General features: G+C 37.7%; 2 protein-coding genes across 3 annotated transcripts; one reads left to right on the forward strand and one right to left on the reverse strand.

The window, feature by feature from the left end:
* On the forward strand, window positions 43-11,773 carry LOC18790207 (SAC3 family protein B). The gene is made up of 16 exons (XM_020569707.1): window positions 43-368; window positions 842-940; window positions 1,909-2,142; window positions 3,499-3,576; window positions 4,025-4,195; window positions 4,649-4,879; window positions 4,970-5,226; window positions 5,415-5,515; window positions 5,902-6,117; window positions 6,539-6,766; window positions 6,840-6,931; window positions 7,011-7,104; window positions 7,912-8,004; window positions 8,107-8,960; window positions 9,047-9,161; window positions 9,801-11,773. The coding sequence occupies exons 1-16, from the start codon at window positions 220-222 to the stop codon at window positions 11,592-11,594; spliced, it is 4,806 nt and encodes a 1,601-aa protein (XP_020425296.1). The 5' UTR covers window positions 43-219; the 3' UTR covers window positions 11,595-11,773.
* Window positions 12,679-16,990, reverse strand: LOC18791871 (probable protein phosphatase 2C 35). 2 transcript variants are annotated; one of them, XM_007222388.2, is made up of 6 exons: window positions 16,436-16,990; window positions 15,236-16,355; window positions 14,199-14,330; window positions 13,433-13,650; window positions 13,294-13,351; window positions 12,679-13,107 (listed from the first exon to the last, which is right to left on the reverse strand). In XM_007222388.2, the coding sequence occupies exons 2-5, from the start codon at window positions 16,151-16,153 to the stop codon at window positions 13,345-13,347; spliced, it is 1,275 nt and encodes a 424-aa protein (XP_007222450.2). In that variant the 5' UTR covers window positions 16,154-16,355; window positions 16,436-16,990; the 3' UTR covers window positions 12,679-13,107; window positions 13,294-13,344. The 2 variants fall into 2 exon arrangements, with proteins under 2 accessions (XP_007222450.2, XP_020410320.1); XM_020554731.1 differs by having other exon boundaries at window positions 15,236-16,990.

Consider the following 19,175-nt stretch of genomic DNA (forward strand, 5'->3'; position numbering starts at 1 on the left):
ATTTATCCTTGTGATGTGATGTGATGTAGGCCTGTATAATTGGAGGCCCAATACTAACAGATGGTTTTGAGTTGGGCTTGAATATAAGACGACGGCGTTTCTTTGCGTTTCATGCTCCAAAGCTCAAGAATCTTCTGGCTTTCTTTTTCTCCGAGTTGAAAATTTTGAAACAAGAAAAGAAGGAGCAAAAAATTAACAAGAAGACACTCTGAAACACCAATGTACTCGGGGTTTGGGAAGGCGTCAGGGCCAACTGAACCGCCGAAAGCACAACCATCTTTCGGAAATTTTAGTGGTCGACCTCCTTCATCCTCTCCACCGACCACCCCTCTTTTTTCCGCCTCTGCACCAGTTCGATCACCTCCCAGGTTGGCTCTCTCGATCTTTCATGATTGTTGCTCACATGGGTTTGTGTTGGATACTAGAAAAGAATTCAAAGTATCAATCTTTTTGGATTTTTTTATTTTCTCAATCCCTTTTAGAATTTCAGATATTAAATTTGCCTTTTCTGAGTTTAAGCATACTACAGAAGTTTGGCTAAAGGCTCAGAGTTTTGTGCCCAACTATGTGCTAGGTTTTAAAGGAATGTATGAATAGAAGAGTAAAGAAAAAGAATGTACTGTTATGATCAAATTTGTATTCTAGGATGCTTGTTGAATCAAATTCTGTAAAAACAGCTCGTGGCAACTTTTTAAATCTGTATACTGCATCTTTGGGTTTGAGGGTCATGTGCAAGTCTGGATTAATGTCAAGAGCTGTGTAAAAGCCTGTGCTTGAATAGGCATTGAGCATTTGGGTTTTGGTTATGTATTACAAACTGATGGTTTTCCTTTGATAATAGGGGACCCGAAGCTCTAGGAAAGCTGCATTCACCGTTTTTGGCCTTTGAAGATGCTCGTCCTGCTCCAAGTCATCCTTACCCATCTGCGGGAGTCCATAGGTAACAGCAACCCTTATAATTGTAAACCTTTAAATTCATGCATCGGTGTTTCTCCTAGTGTTATATGCTTTTTTTCTTTGTTATCTGTCTCAATTCTGTCACAAAATCCTTTTCGTGTATGTTTTGTTTATATGCATATGTCACAGTAAATGTGGTGCTGTGGTAAATCATTTATGTATGAATGTGCTCAGTTATGCATAAACCAATACTGAGTACATAATTATAATCGCAGCAATATTTTGTTGTACCTTCACAAGGATGCTCCATTCACAAATGTGGGAGTACCTATACTCCATAAATGTGGCTCCTCCTGTTTCATCTCTTCAACTTTTCAGATTATTCGAGAAAACCAATTAGCATCTCTTATACTATTGGTGAGTAGGTTTTGCATGTGGTTTTAAAGCGGTGAGTGCCTGAGGCGTATGCACATTTAATATTTGGGTTTAATGTGTCAAGACAATAGTTACCCACTTAAAAGTTTACTGTAGTTCAAAACCATGCAGATGTATACATATTTTTGCGTTTTGGCTACATAGTGTACAAAAAATTAGTTTTCTTTTTCCCTTTTCTTCTGAAAGATATATTAGTTAAGGAGGTGACCAAGCAGGAGAAATTGACACATGCAATAGTTTGATTAGAAATTAAACCTTGAATCTGAGCTAATGGTTGTTTAGATGCTGTATAACTCTATTAAACAAATGCCCACCTAAATCCTAAACCCAAGTCCTGAAAATGCAGTCTTGCGAGGTCCAGGTGCACCATAATTATACTGGTCCTCATATATATTTATCTGTTATATATGTTTAGCGATACTGATCTTTGGCTTTGCATTTCCATACATGCATTTGTTATCATGTAATTGGTCATTTGTGTTTAATGTGACTCCTGTGTTTTATGGTACCTGGTCACTGCTCCTGTTAAATCATAAAATGTCATAACTCATATTGGCAGCTACTTTTTGCTCCCAGGTCCACGGAATCTCTTCCGAGTTGGGATGATGAGCAGAGATCCTTTCTCAAAAATTATGATACCCAGGCTCAAGAAAGGCCATCTGCTGTCACATCATTTGTTGTTTCTCGTAATTCTGGAACTAGTGTTACGGCCAAGATTGCCAGATTCCAAGACACAAAAGGGGCCAGATCTCTTCCCTTTATGTCTAAAGATGAAAATATAAGAAATTCCACTCAAGGTGTCCCTAGGAGGTAAGTCCTTTCTTTCTTGTTAGGTTTGTCATTTTGTTTCTCTGCATATGTTGAATTTGCACTTATTTTCATTTGAAAATTGCATTGCTTCAACCTACCTACTCTAGCTGTCAAACTGTGTTTCTGTAGCTGCAAATAAACCGTGTTATATGACTGCAATCTTTACTTTGGTCCAGGCCATTAACTTTAACGATATGAACTGTGTTGATTATACTGTTCATAATGATGCTAATATATGTTTTCTACGTTTCTTGTGCTCATGTATGCAATTACCATCGAGAGTCATAACAGAAGAGATTTACTTTTTCTTTCGCTTTTATACTTGAGTTTAAATAGTTTCCATGAGGATATGTGATGTAGGATATAGGTGAATTGTAGATTTAGGCAGATTAGTGGAAGCAAAAACACTGAAAAACAGAAAATTAGATGAATAAAGAGAGAGGTCTGGAATCACTCCAGGGGGGATTCACACTCGAATTCCAATCTCTGGAAACTAAACTTTAATTCAATAACTCAACTATCTTCCAATGAACTACATGGGCTGTAATTTTAGTAAACTAAACCTTGAGACAATAGGAATAAAATCCTTCACTAGAATAGAAATCCTAATCCACAAAGGAATAGGAAAACAAACCATTCCTAATAAATCAGGAAACTTAGAAATCTAGAAAACTAGAAAACTAGAAATCCTACTGAAACTAACAAATAAATTAGGAAACTAACAATAAAGGAAATCTGCTCCAGACTCTATTAAAGGGAAGTTTCAGTGATGTCCTCATCAATATGCTCCTGATGTTTTGGTAATGTGACCAATATGCTCCTTGAATTGTTGATATGGGTGAATTGTAGATTTAGGCAGATTAGCGAAGCGAAAACAATGAAAAACAGAAAATTAGATGAATAAAGAGATAGGTCTGGAATCACTCCAGGGGCTTCACACCAGAATTCCAATCTCTGGAAACTAAACTTTAATTCAATAACTCAACTATCTTCCAATGAACTACATGGGCTGTAATTATAGTAAACTAAACCTAGAGACAATAGGAATAAAATCCCTTACTAGAACAGATATCCTAATCCACAAAGGAATAGGAAAACAAACCAATCCTAAATAAATCAGGAAACTTAGATTTCTAGAAAACTAGAAATCCTACTGAAACTAACAAATAAATTAGGAAACTAACAACAAAAAAGGAAATCTGCTCCAGACTCTATTAAAAGGAAGTTTCAATGATGTCTGCATCAATATGCTCCTTGAAAGACTGCTTTGATTTTCCTTTTCTTTCTAGCCTTATTAGTTCTGCTTTAATTTGCTTAATCCAGTAGCCCCTCAGATTTGCCTGTAAATTTGTGCAGTCACTTAGTTACTCCAAGAATACGATCGCCTCCCTTGGTCTCTTATGAGGATTTGCATCCCTTTGTTGGAGTAGAAGGGTAAGTTCCAAGTTCAACTCTGTGTGTGTGTGTGTGTGTATGTTAAATGGTCTGGTGAGTTCTAAACTATTAATCTTTTGGAAATCATCTTTTGTATGCTTTTGCAACATTTTTATGTATGGTACTTGGGAAACTATGTTTTGGGTGGAGACTTTGATGCAAGAACATAATAGTTTGGCTACGTTATCTCCAAAAATACTGGTCGCTTTATGTTTTCCTGTCTGCTCATTGCTATGGAATCATCATAGAAAAGAAAAGTCATTGCAGTCAGAACATCTTTTTTCTCCCCGATAGTTACATTCTTCATCTTTTATTAATGGTGAAATGCATGGTTGCCTTATGTGTGTCACTTTTCTGCATGGCTTTAATCTGTAAGATAACTTTATTCAACACCACACTTTTTGTTCATGGTGATCTTTCTTTGATTAGGCTGTTGTTTTCTATATAGGCGTGCATTTGCCTCCTCTGGAATGGAAAATCAGCCAAAGTTGCTAGAAGATCATGCTGAGTTGCAGGCTCATCAAGGAACTTCTCTAGTATCACATTTTGAGGGCTCTTATGCGTCTGGTAGAAATTTTCCTGTCAAACATGACGATGTTCAAGTCCCAAAACGAACAAGGTTCCCACTTTTACCCCCTACCAAGTACTAATGAAGTTGTCCATGAATACTCTCATTTTCCTCAAAATGACTAAAAGTTATATTAACTAATATTAGTAGACACCTTAATATCTACAATTTATGAAGACAAATTAGGGTTTACTTTCTGTAGTGCTGGGCAGCCACAAAAAAGATTAAGATGTATTGTTCAATGCATAAGGAGAGAAGTAAAGGAGTTCTTATTATCTTCTTCTCGTATAAAAGGAACAATTTGTTTATACAAACAATACATCTAAGAGGTTATTTCCTTTGAAGCGATAGTGGAACTTTAGGAATGAGAAATTGAACGAAATTTTAGGCACTTACAAAATATGTTACTTTTCTTATGGAATTTGTATGGGCATATCTCCTTTTGCATCCCCAAAACAAGGGAAGAAAAATCTGAGTGAGGCTAGTATGTGCTTCCCTTTCCAGGCCTTCTATATCACCTGTTATGTTGAATAATGGATCAAATGCCAGTTTTAGTACTCGTGATTCTCGGGTACATCAAAGATCTTTGGAATCTCCAAGCAATACTATTTCAGAAGCTGCTGCAAGCAATTTGACGAGCATCCCGGTTGCCAAAAGAACGAGGTCACCTCCTTTACTTCCTGAGGATCAAGTCTTTAACAGGAACTCTTATGCCACTGAAGATGGTACTGAACGGTAAAATCTTAGGTGTGTTGGTTATATTTTTACATACTTTCCCAAGTTTGAGGTTTTCTAATTTTTGTTTTTTTCCTGATTTAATTGCAGAGAAATGCAGGCCAAGGCAAAGCGGTTAGCCCGGTTCAGGGTTGAATTAACAAAAACTCTTCCAAACAATCCTGACATTGTAGAGCAGGGGGTTTCTGCAAATAGACATGAGCAATCTAATGTTGATAAGAACAAATTGGTTGCATATAATTCTACTGAAATGTCTATGGATGGTACTGATGGCAATGCTTTATCGGAGAATGAAGGTGTGGAATTGTCTGGTGTCATCATTGGGCTATGCCCGGATATGTGTCCAGGTATGCCTCTCAACCAAGATACTAAGTGTTAGTGTCAACTGAAATACTGAGGGTTCATAAGCAAGGAAATATGAACAAAAATATTAACAACCCAGATTTGTAGTAATTTATATCATTGACTTTCTTCTTTTACGCTAGAAGAGTACGAGACTTTCTGTCCTGACCAAGAATTTTCCTTAATGTTTCAGAGTCAGAAAGGGCCGAACGAGAAAGGAAAGGGGACCTTGATCAGTATGAGCGCTTGGATGGGGATAGAAATCAAACGAGCATGTCCCTTGCTGTTAAAAAGGTATTCTTTGTGCTGCTACTTCCATCTCCCCAAAAAATGTAAAATATATGTATGAGGGAGCTTCAATTGAAAGATCCCTCAAATAAAGCTTCAATTGAAAAATCCCTTATTTGAGGGAGGCCCTTGTAGGGCCCACAACATATTGTATTTCAATGATTCAACCGTCTATTTTTCAAGTCTTCAAAGATGACCTATGAATAATCAACTGTTTGGATAGTTGAAATACAATGCCAAGTGGGTCCCTCAAATAAGCTTATTGGAGGGATCCCTCATATATGATATATATTATTTATATTTTTCTCTTTGAGGCCATTGTCCTTTTGCCCCTAGAAATTACTTTGTTGATAAGATGAAGCATGATGGATGTTCACGGCATTCATACACAGTATAACAGAACAGCTGAGCGAGATGCAAACTTGATAAGACCGATGCCGATCCTGCAGAAGACAATTGATTATTTGCTCAATTTGCTCGATCAGCCTTACAATGATAGGTTTCTTAGCATATATAACTTCTTATGGGATAGGATGCGAGCAATCCGAATGGATTTGAGAATGCAACACATTTTTGACCAAGAGGCTATTACTATGCTGGAGCAAATGGTGAGTCCTCTTTACTTTTCTTCCTGTTTGTATGATCTGCTGTTGCTATTTACATAATTACATCATCATAACTTTGTGAACATGAAAGGAATATGCTTAGGTCAGAATGGTAGGATGGACAAGCAATTCACTAATTCTTATGGCTTTGGCATATAGTTTTCTCAGGTCCATTTTCATAGGCTGCCCGTGCTGTATTTGAATCAGTTAAATTATTCTCATATACTTCTGTTTTTCTTTCTTTCTTTTTTGTTGTTTTTTCTTTATATAAGTAACTCAGAAATTCCTTTAAACCATCTATCTATTTCAACTAATTATTATCTTGACAATGGAAGTTTTTCATCAAATAGTTTTTTATTTATTTATTCTCCTTCATGATATATGCAAAGCTCTGTTTGACTGATAGTTACATATTGGGTTTCAGATAAGACTTCATATAATTGCCATGCATGAATTATGCGAATACTCAAGAGGAGAGGGCTTTGCGGAGGGGTTTGACGCACACCTTAATATTGAACAGATGAATAAAACATCTGTTGAATTGTTCCAATTGTATGATGATCACAGAAAGAAAGGAATAAACATTCCTACGGAAAAAGAGTTTCGAGGTTACTATGCCCTTCTCAAGCTGGACAAACATCCTGGGTATATGGTAAGTCTCCTGCAGTAGTCACTCCATTGTACATGTTTCAATTTGTTGTCTGAAAATAATGGATTCCTGCTAGGTTGAACCTGCAGAGCTCTCCCTTGATCTTGCAAAGATGACCCCAGAAATAAGACAAACTTCAGAGGTTCTATTTGCACGTGATGTAGCAAGGTTCTCACTTCCCTTCAAATGTATTTTCTGGTTTTGTTGTAGACTGGAATATAAACATCAAATTCATTTCCTCTTGCAGAGCTTGCAGAACTGGTAATTTTATTGCCTTCTTTCGACTTGCGAGGAAAGCAAGTTACCTCCAAGCATGCCTAATGCATGCTCACTTCTCAAAGGTATGAATAAATTTTTCTCGTAGTTTGTGTTATTGATTCACAATTACATTTAGGATTTTTGACTTCATAAGCAATAAATAGGCCTGCTCTATCTATCAGAGAGGCATTCAGTTGCTACAGCAGCAAGTAGTGGACAATGTAGTATGTGTCTCTGATTCTATAAAAATTTGAGCTGGACAGAAAGAAACATATTAAAGATTTTGCTCCTTTTGTTCCAGCTATCTCAGTCACATATTTATGTTCATCTGTGACATCCAAGGGAAATGATGCGAACATAATTTTGAACACTGTGTCATTGAGAGTTTAGGGTTAAAAGCATTTCAGCCATTATTCTAGTTGCAATTGTAGAATTTTAATCTTCTACTAAACCTGTACAGAATTTTAGGGATATTTTTAAAAGAAGGTTTACCTAGGGTTTTTCCGAGTGTTTCCTCGGATCTTAAATTTTTGAGGTGTTTGCTTGGTAGCTTTCTGATTCAAGTAGGGAAGAAGTTGCAAATGAATCACGTTGTACTCAGATGGAAAGCTTTGGTGAATAGAAGTTTGGATTGAGCTTTGAGTTTTTGGGTTAAAGCATGGTAGCATGGTCTCTTTGCTTTCTTCTCTCCCCCTTCTTCTCTTTCACAGCGTCTAGGCTCTAAGGGTCCTTGTAAATAATATGTGGCTGATAGTGAGATTCAGTCATAAGGTCTCCAATAACACCATAATAAGACCACTAATCTTCAGCCCATGTAGTTTGGTTGTTGCTGCTGATGTTAGATCTTTTTGCTGGTACCTTTATCTAACAACGTTTGCCGTTTTGACCAGTTACGAAGCCAGGCACTTGCTTCTGTGCATGCAGGTCTTCAAAATAATCAAGGGATCCCTATTTCCGATATTGCCAAGTGGCTAGCATTGGAGGTACCTTTCTTTGGTTTGATAAGAATTCCATTTTGCACCCTCTGGGGGAAAGAGGAACTGTTTCATTTTATCTTATGCTTGTGCTTTGATGATTGACATTAGGAAGAGGAAATTGAAAGCCTTTCAGAGTATCATGGGTTTGTAATAAAGTCATTTCGAGAGCCATATATGGTGAAGGAGGGCCCATTTCTCAATAGTGATGAGGACTATCCTACCAAGTGTTCTAAGCTTGTTGATATGAAAAAGTCAAGAAGCATAATCAAGGATCTTTTGACTTCTACTCAACTCATATCCTTGTCTACTGAAGCAACAAATGAGATTCAGCTTATTAAGAAAAATAAGCCTGAACCAAAAACCGTTTCATATGCTGAAAGGAAAAGTCCTGTCCATGATGTCCCAGCCGTTGAAGTAATAAAATCCTTCCATGAAGTTGATGAAGAAATGCCTAATTTTGAAGCTGTTTCATCCCCAAAAGATGTCAGACAAAAGCAGCAAATGATTCAAACACCTATTTTTTCATCTCCAGAAGTTTACAGACAAAAGCAGCAAACAATTCAAACACCAATTCTTGGTCAATACACTAAACATCCCCAACAGGTGGCTGCTGTCCCTCCTTCCCCATGGGCTTTCTCATCATTTAAACCCCAGCCTGATAAAGTTGGTACAATGGAGAAGCAGAACTATGATGCTCTTTTCCGTAACTCTCCAGAGAAAAACATGCATTCTGGCATGGAAGGAATGCCATTGCATATTGAGTCAAAAACAGCTCTGCAAGACGGATCTCCAGTTGATACATATAGTTACGGTGTGGAACATCCAATCAGAAAAATTCCGGTCATTAATAAGGTGGAAGATGAGGAACCTCCAGATCTTGATCAGGAAGATGAAAATATTGATGATATGGCAACTGATCAACATGAAGAAATTGCTGAGGCAAAAATCAAGTTGATACTAAGGTACTTTAGCTTCTTGTACTTCTCTTGCTGGATGTTGAGGCTATTTTTATCATGTCCCTTCATGTTCCCACTTTTTTTCTCACCAGGTTATGGAAGCGGCGTTCTCTGAAGCTAAGGGAACTGCGAGAGCAAAAGCAGTTAGCAGCAAACGCTGCATTGAATTCTTTATCATTGGGGCCACCAGTTCAACTCAAGACAGATGTAAGCTTTTTGCAATTTTTTGAAACTAGAGGTTTACCCGTCTGCTTTGTTCTGCAAGTTTGTTTTTATGAGCTTTGGTAGCTGCGGATTTTAGAGATATTCCTGTCTAGTTGATGCTGATTGTGAAGCTGTAGTTAGGTGATTATTGATGTGGAATCAAGCATGCTTCAATGATTTTGTTGGGGAAGGATGATAAAAATTTGTGGCTCTTTAGAGATTGTTTCTTTTTATACTGTTGTCTTACACTTCTTGTCCACTGATATACTTTTCTCATCACTTAATAAACCATTTTTTCTTATCAAATAAAGAAAAAGTATTTTGATTTTCTTGTGCCTCAATTTTTTGGGTTCTTTTTCATCTCAAATAGAAGTGAGGAGATTTCACTTGTGCATCTCTCCATCTTCACAAAATAGTGTAACACTTGGCTAAGAATTATAGAAAAGTTACCTACTTGAACCCCTTTTCATCCTAAATGTCTTACTCAGTTACCCAATCTTCCATCAATAAATGCGTGCGGTTTTTATTTTTGCTTGTTCACCTAGAAGAATTGTGTTTACATCTATTGGAACATAGTGTCGGAAAGAAATCTAACCGATGATTTATCTCAGCCTTGGCATCTTTTTATTTTCTATTTTGTAGCAACTGAGCACATCTGGTGAGTTTGACATTGATCTCATTTTGAGGGAGAGATACAAAAAGCAAGGAAAATCATGGTCAAGACTTAATGTTTCAGATGTAATAGCGGATATACTAGGGAGAAGAAACCCAGACGCTAGATGCCTCTGTTGGAAAACTGTTGTATGTTCCCAGATGAACTATCTAGAAGGTGAACTGGGACAGAGGAGCCATGTCTTGGGAGCAGCCCCATGGTTGCTTTCAAAGCTCATGCCTTTGGAAAATGATGTGGACGACGATGATGATCTCGTAATTTCGTCTCCTGGTGTGTCAATATGGAAGAAATGGATTCCTGGCCAATCTGGTTCAGATATGACCTGCTATTTGTCTGTGGTTAAGGATGCAAATTTTGATAATCTAGTTGAAACTGTATCTGGTGCAAGTGCTATTTTGTTCCTTACATCTGAAAGTATCCCTTGGAAATTGCAAAAAGTCCAGCTCCATAACCTTCTGACGTCAATACCTTATGGTTCCTGCTTGCCCCTTCTGATCTTAAGCGGCTCATACAACGACATTGCAGATCCTTCTTCCACTGTTGTTGATAATTTGGGTCTCCATGACTTGGATAAGTCACGAATAAGCAGCTTTATAGTTGTTCCCCTTGTTGAAAACCAGCAAACGGAGCGAGTGGATGGGTTTTTCAGCGACAGGCGACTTAGGGAGGGGCTCAGATGGCTTGCAAGTGAATCACCTCTTCAACCTATTCTTCATCATGTAAAAACACGTGAACTCATTCTTAGCCACTTGAATTCTTCGTTGGATTCACTAGACAAAATGAAAGATTATGAAGTAGGTCCAGACAAATGTATCCTTGCCTTCAATGAAGCCTTGGGTCGGTCACAGAAGGAAATTGCTGCTGCTGTCCAGGAAAATCCTTGCAGTTGGCCTTCCCCTGAGATTGCTTTACTCGAGGAGTTTAGTGATGAGTACAGGGTTGTGAAGTGGTACTTGCCAAGCATAGGATGGAGCTCAGTGCAAAAAGTTGAACCATTAATTTCAGCTCTAGGTGATTCTAGGCTTCCAGATTTTCCTGACAATATTTCGTGGTTGCCCAGATGTTGTAATGCTGGAGAGGAGATTGAAAACCTGAGAATTGAACTTGAAAATGGCTTAATTGAATACCTGACACATTCAAGTACGATGATGGGGCTTGCACTTGCTATGAAAGAGGCACATGTAATGTTGCAAAGAAGTTGTCGACTTGAGCGCGATGACTCGTGCTGCTACATTGTTCCGAATTGGGTTATGATTTTCAGACGAATCTTCAACTGGCGGTTAATGGGTTTAGCCAGTGGTACCTTTTCATCAGCTTATATCTTGGACTGTTCTCATCTTAACAAAGCTTTTGGAAACCCCAGTAAGATGGGGCTTGAAGATAGCGGACCTTCACCTTATTATCTTGATCAGCCATCTCTGGATGAAGTCATTGCAGTTAGCTATAGCCCTCTTTTGTCCCGTAGAGATCAGGCTTTGCTAGAAGCTGATCGAACTCTTCCTGAAACATCTCCCAATGGTGAAATTCATGGGACCCCTAACACAAATGACTTGATGGAGATGGAGGATGAAAGACGTTTAATGCATGATGATCAAGCAAGGGTAGACGATGCATCTCGTGTAAATGGGACACTAGAGAATGCTGGCAGAGAAATAGTGATGGCTGGAGAAGTAACAAAGGGAGCTGAAAAATTAAGCAGGTTGTTAGAACAGTGTAACATATTACAGAATGTGATAGACGAGAAGCTGTCCATTTATTTCTGATCTGCTAATAATTTTGTACTAGTAATTTTTTTGGTAAGAATTTTGTACAATTGTAACAATAGAAATTTGAAGTAACAGCTGCCTTGCATCTGTCAAACGAGTTTCAGGGTTAAGCTTCAAACTGGATGACATTAAGAATAGATTCATTCTTGATAAGTGAGAAAGTATTTTCAAACCTACCTTTTCTGATTCAAGCGTCGTTACTAATTCCTAATGCCATTTCCTCATCTTTGAGAGTTGACATTTCTATTTGACTTGGTATTGCTCGACTTTTAATCACGATTTGAGTTCCCTCTATTTGACGTAATCTACAAACGAGTTACAAGTTCAAAGATTAAAATGTCAAGCATTGCTAAAACATGCCAGATGACCCATACCATATTACGTGTTTTATGATCCTAAGGGCGATTTTGAAGCTCAGGACTTCAACGAAAAACTCAGACAGCATCATGCATGCCCTTTAGCCATTGACCAAATTTCTATATATATTTTTTTTTAAATGCTAGCATCAGTTGCAAGATGATTACGAATGCCGCCTACGCTCAACCCAATCTCAGCCGTTGATAGTTATAGACCCCACATCAAAACCATCACTCATCAACAGCTGAGATTGCATCACGACTCACTCTAGCACTCATTATTTTTTCCCATCTGCATGCACACTTACTCTTTTTCTTCCTTTGGCCAACGCATGGTTCCCAAAAAGGAGGTGAAGCAAGCACGGCGCCATCATAGAGCACTTGTTTTCCAGTAATTGGCTGGCAGTGTTGCCCCTACCCTAACTTGTGGACAAAGTAGTCATTGTTTGGATAAGACATGAGGTTGCTAAGAAAGGTGAAGGCATATATATGTAGGCCACTCTCGATTCGGGGTTTTGTCACTTAATGAGGAAACAACAAACAAGAAAGGTCACATTCCATGACAATCTACTACCTCAACATTATTGAACCAAACTGCCTGCCAACATTATTGCTCAAATTCATCATCCAATAACATCACCTCTTTCTGATCTTTAACAAACTTAAACAGCAGGTGTTATTGTAACTGCATCAATATAGCAACCTCTTCATTGCTGATTGCAGGGTTTACATTCTTAACCTAAAGCAGTTAAAAATGCAATTTATATGAAGAGGAAATCATAGTTACAGATAGAGAAGTGAGAGTAACATGCACAATATATTATATCTACTGATCATCTTTAAGTTTTAAGAGATGAAGAATCACAACCGAAGCTAAAAATTGTACACGATTAAGTACATGAAAGGTTCGACCATGAATTCCGTGAAAAGGAACCTCCTACTTTCATTTCATTTCCTCCCTCTCCATCGCTTGGATTAGCAGATGCAAAGGTTACAGCTGAAGGAATGTTCTCCAGGCATATAATATGGTCAGAAACTGTGTCATTAGTGAGATTAGCAAGGGAACCTAGAGATTAGCGTTCAGGAACATCTTCATATATGTATGCAGAACCGACTGCTTCTGCTAATCACTGGATGCACCACTATCCCACATCCTGCAATCAGTAAAATTTGAGTCAGGTATTTCAACAAAGGCATCGGTTAAATACTGGCTCTCCAAACAAAAAAATTTGCTATGATCAAATTTGATGAGAGAAAAAAGAAAGTGTCCTCCAGGCAGACACTTGATGGGGATTCTATTTGACACAGAGGATTAAAGGCAACATCAAGCGGAGAAATACCACTTAAGAAAAATAACGAGATGTGTGGCAGCTTCAGTAAGGCCTTCCAGTTCAATCACTGCAGTCAATAGAGGGAAGTAAATGCTTAGCTGATAGCATAAAAGTCACAAAATGATATAAAACAGCTTAAAAGACCTACCAACTCCAAGGGCTCTGACATGCAGGCGACGGAACAACAATAGCTGGGCTCCGATTCATCGAAAGCACAAGCTGACAAGACTGTACTTCTGAGGAATCACTTCTCACTGAACGGAAAACTTCTGACCCAGTGGTAACAGATGATTCAGAAACTTTTCTCATCCTTGTTGCTGGTCTATTATTGGTCCCACTTGTTCCATCAGTAACACCACCACCTGACTGTGAGACACACAATAAAAAGTTGGTAAATAAGCCAATGAATAGAGATTGTATATAGGAAAACAATGCCCTCTAAAGCTAATATTGGATTCTGTATGTGTCATTTGCAAAGGAAGAAGCAGCAGGATAGCAATGAGTAGTTTATCTATTCCTTCAAATTGCAGATAATATCAAGAAGTCAGTCAACTTGAAAATTTAATCCTTTGTCCTGGACATGGGGCATATGTAATCCTATGTTGTGTCTCACCCTGCTACATCATATGACTAGAAATTTAGCATTTAAAAAGCCCAATTTTATTATAGAAGTCAAACAACAGAAATAATATTCTTTAACCACTAGTACACTGGTAATTTACTCAAACAAAGTATAACTTGTAACATGCCCACCAAAATCCCCTCTCAGGAAAACATACCCCACTTCCAAGAACATTTACTATATACCACTGTAGTGACTGACAGAAGTTCTTATCAGAGGGACATTGGGCTCGGCCTAAAGGAAGATGGAAAAACAAATAGTAAAAAATCCAGAAAGTTTACATAATTCATACATTAGACAAGCCTTTGATGTGAACAATGATAATTGTTATATCATCTGTCCGGTTTTCATGTTCCAACCACAATTTGTATGATTCTCCAGCAATGGCAGCACATGCATCCCGGGGATCTGAATATTTTGAAGCCTGTATGAAGAATGGTGCTTGGAAATTCATAAGCAGGAAGAATGGAAATAGAAATAAAAACTAATAAAGAGAAGAAATTGTTCAACATGTTTATTCTTTTGGTGGAGTATGAAAGAATAAAGAAATAAACAAGAAGCCAAGGCAATGCTAACCAGTTACACATATAAAGAAACTCACAAATATGCAGGCATGATTAAATCCATCAATAGATTAGTCAATTACCCAAGTAGAAGTGAATGCAGAGTAATAAGATGAGATGGACACAATAAAGCAACTACCTCAAATGCTAACTGCTAGTAAGCTATAAACTGTAAAAGATCAGAAGACCTAACAGCTACAGATGCTAGAGAGGGAAAGCATACAAGCAATTGCTGCTTTTTTATATTCTTACTGTACAAATATGACAGCAGAGCAGAGCATTAATGATGATGCTAAATGAGAAGCCTAAACCGCAGCCAGTAGTTATCTGGAGATCAGACTCAATAAACACCATAGATATATCAATGAAATAATAGCCTTATCAACATACCTAACATGCCAAATAAAAAGTTACTATCTGATGGCAATATAAGTTTCTTCCATACTTTTTTTGCATTTATAGAGCGATCTAATCATAATTGATCATAACCATATATGAACATGAGTACATACAGACAACCATTTGCCTCGGTCATTGATAATGTGTAGCAATCAAATTTAAAAAACTCTAAAAACAATGAACTAAAAGTAAAATACTAAAAGCAGCAAGAGATCATGGTATTCGCATAATCAGGAATTCAACTACAATAGGCCAAAAACAAAATTAATGCCTAAATGAAGACAATCAATAAAAAAAAAGGTTGATACACTTAAAAAGAAGATAAGTAGATCTTTATTGCATTCTATAATGGGTCATGTGAACATACCATATTAACCACGGCTTGGCTAGAGAGGAACTCAAAAACCCCATCACTTGCGACAACAAAGAAGAGATGATTAGGTGTCAGCTGAAGCATTGACACCTCTGGAGTTGCAACAACACCAATCTTCTCAGCTGTACTATCACCTACACTCCTTGTAAACGCAGTCCCAGGATACATCCCATTTTGAACCCACAGCCTGGGAGGATCACCGCCTTCACTCTCTTCATCACCCCAGGTCTGGATATCTGGATCCTTCAGCCCTTCCACTTGATCAACACTCAAAACCCTGGCCCCACAAAGCTTCACTCTCCCATACTCGTCTTTCCTAAATGGTGTTTGGTCATAAGACAAGTCCTCTGCAATAATTCTATTACCATCTTTCACTGCAACCACAGCTCTCGAATCACCCACATTCGCAACATAAAGGGTATTCCCAATAACAAGCACAGTAATTGCCGTGGTTCCACTCATAGTATCATCAATGTCACTATTATGCAACTCATAATTCGTCGTCAAAAAGGCAGAATTATAAGCTTTCACAGGGTCAGCTGACAATGTCGGATCATTTGCTAATATCTCTACTAGCCTGTCCTTAACAAAATTAGAACACTGGGTACCAAATTGGCCATGCCCATCAAACACACCAAAGAAATGGATATTTGGGTTACCTCTGACTTGCGTTCTAACACAGAAACTGTCCTGGTTTTCCTTATCCGGCGAGTCGGGATAGTAACCACGCTGCGTTAGCAGAGAGTACTCCAAACGGAAGTCATGTGAAGGAACAGGGACGAGCTCCAATGACCTCCCTGAGAGTATGTGCTTCCTTTGCGCACTGTACGGACTAGCGTCTCTGAAGTCCCGGAGATCACCATCGGAAGACTGGGGGTAACGACCGCAACACTTGCCATGGACACAACCCATGGCTCCTAAAAGGGAGAGAAATGAGAGAGACAGAACCAAGAAATTCAATTCCAGTTCAATTGCAGCCCAGGTGTTTCAGAAAATGCCTAAAAGAAACCGAGCGTGGCCAAAAGCAGAGAGCTACTGAAATGCAATTCTTGGTGGGAATGGTGAAATGGGTATCCTTGAATTTCGACATTGTGGCGCTGGAAGTGGTGATTCTCTGCACAGCTCATGATTCAGAACCAGAATTGAGGCACAATGAACAAAACCCTAAAAGCAAAATGAACTAAGAAATGGAACCTTGTGAGCTGCGACTACAGAGGATTAAGTTTCCCAGACGATAATTGCATGAGTGTTTCCTTTTCCACCCTCACAGAAAGAGGGTTTTCCGGGAAAATTTTCCTCAGAAAAGAACAAATCTCGTCACCACCGAGAAACGATATTCAACACAAAACCTAAAGCACAAACCCAAAGGACCAAAGGAATAAAGTTAAAAAGGTTAAAACTTTTTGGTCTTTCTTTGATCACAACACACACAACGCAATGGGGCTTGACACACAACAGAACGTGAGGTTTTCAGAGAAGAAAAAAACAAATTCTACTTTCTTTTGAGGGCACAAGATCAGGGCTCAAGAAGAGAACAGAGCTTTTTTTTTTTTTTAAAGATTCAAGAATGCGAAACCCTAAGAAAGCAACAGTCCAAATAAGATGGGGTCTGTGTCTGTGACTCTGCAAAATGGTGACGAAATGGGGTTTCTTTCAAGAGAGAGAGATAAGGAGAGAGAGAGAGAGAGAGAGAGAAGAATGAGATTCTATGTGTGCATGGGTGGGTTAGTGTGTGTAAAAGAAACCCATGTTCCAAGAAATCGCCAAACCATGTAAGGTAAAGCTACTGACCTTTTTTGTAATTTAATGCATAAAATACACAATTTTTTTTCATTTCAGAATTCAAATAGTATTTGTTAATACATTGTTACGCTAAGCAAAGAATTTTTGTTCCAACACTTGCAATTATTTTAAAACAATTTGCCGTCTTGCACACATTTTGGTTGTATTTGTTTGAATTTATCTAACAAAATATGTTCTTCAATAAAATAAAATAAATACTGAATTTGAATTTGAGTCGTTAAAATTGCAGCCTAATAAATTATTGCCTTGTGTAAACCACCAAATTCAAAAATGCGATTTAATTGAGTTTACAATTTGGAATAAATCAACGGAAAGCAAACGTTATCAGACGCAATGCATCAAGCAACCTCTAACGCGAACACGTGGGGTTCTGGCATGGAATGGAATAATCTTCACAAAGGTGAAAGAGGAGGGAGGAGCTGCTAACCAAGAAAAAGGTTTAAAGAAAGGGTAGGTTGCTTTGCGGAAAGAAAAGAAAAGAAAAGAGAAGAAAAGAAAAGGGGGAAAACGAAAGAAAAATCTGATTTTATCACCATTCATATTTAGCAATGACTTTGGACCAAGCGCAGCGCAGTTAATTTTGCACCTCAAGTTCTGGTTTCGGATTTTCTTTTTCCTAATATTGCTTGTGTTAAAAAAACGTATTATGCATATTTAAGATAATATCTTGAATTTAAAGTTTTTATTTATTTATTGCAGTCAATTTTGACTTCTTTTTTTCTTCCTACAATTGAAAGTCAAAGTTCCAATATGTGGTGCTATGCTATCCCCCAAACCTCTTTAGTAATTGCATATCTTTTTAGCATCACCCTTGTCTGTTTAAATTGGAAGTTTCTTCTTCAATTCATATGAGAATACTAATCAAGATGGACAGTCGGGTGCTGCTGCGACTTGTGAGGAAGACCTTGAACCTTGTTGCCAAGGAAAATTCCAAAATTGCTTTTTGGAGAAAAGAGGTTTTGGGTTGGGTTGAGTTGGGTAGAAATTAATTTCAATTTTCAAGATGATTTGGGGACCAAACGCATGTCGCATGACCCATAAAGAGTCCCACTAGATTCTGTCGTTCTTATGAGCTTTTGATGTCTAGCTTTTTCTCCATCGCAATCTCAGCTTTTGATATTAAAAAACTCTAAAAGTTGATGGGTTAAGTTTCTTCTTCCTTGGTTAATTAATCATCTTAATATATACTTTCTTTCTGCCAAACTATGAATTTGGACAATGAATAAAGATGAATCTTACATGAAAATATGTTTCATATTCATAGTCTGTCAACATAAGTATTTATCAGATACACAACCTTTTTAATTGAGCAAACATTAGACTACGTTTGTTGAAAATAAGGTAAAACAAACATGCCACTTCTTAGATAGGATCCTGTCTTGCAAGACGTAAGACAGTCGGACACCGATCATACACAATCGGATCATCCGACTGTCTCACGCCCTGCAAAAAACAAGATGTTAATTTAAGGGCTAGAATGAATAACAGCATACTTGAGTTGAACCTACCATTTAGTCCGGCCCAATAACTATCAGTTAGAATTGGGCCTTTGGGTTTAAACAAGTCTTTGTCATGAAATGGGCAATGGCTTGTAAAAAGTATTACCCATTTACAACATTTCATCAATTTATTTGGTACACGAATGAAGCAAAAGCATGGCCAGTGGCCAAAAAATTAATGTAAATTGATAATGAACCCATTTTAAGACAGAAGAAACTTTTACGCGCTGTCTGTATGCAATAATTTTATATCATACGAACCCAATAAGTAATTACGAAATTTAGTAGTGAGTGAGAGTGTCATATATGAACTCCTAATGCAGACCTTCATATTAGTTATATAATTACTATTCATATAAATTATATGGCTAATATGAAAGTCCACATCTATGATCCATATATGACACCCTCATCATAAAACGACTCGTCTTGAGTAATTATAGCAGCTTCCACACCTTTGTACCTGTAGCTATTTCATGTCTCCGACAACTTCATCAACTTAATAATTATCACGTGCAAATTATATATGTTTTCTAAAACGTGAAAGCTAAAAAGGAAGAATTCCAAAAAATAAAGAAAACAATAATTATTGTGTGTTGTTGTGTATGTATATGCGACAAAGAACTATTGGA

The sequence above is a fragment of the Prunus persica genome, chromosome G1, assembly GCF_000346465.2.
Source record: "Prunus persica cultivar Lovell chromosome G1, Prunus_persica_NCBIv2, whole genome shotgun sequence".
NCBI classification, from domain to species: domain Eukaryota; kingdom Viridiplantae; phylum Streptophyta; class Magnoliopsida; order Rosales; family Rosaceae; genus Prunus; species Prunus persica.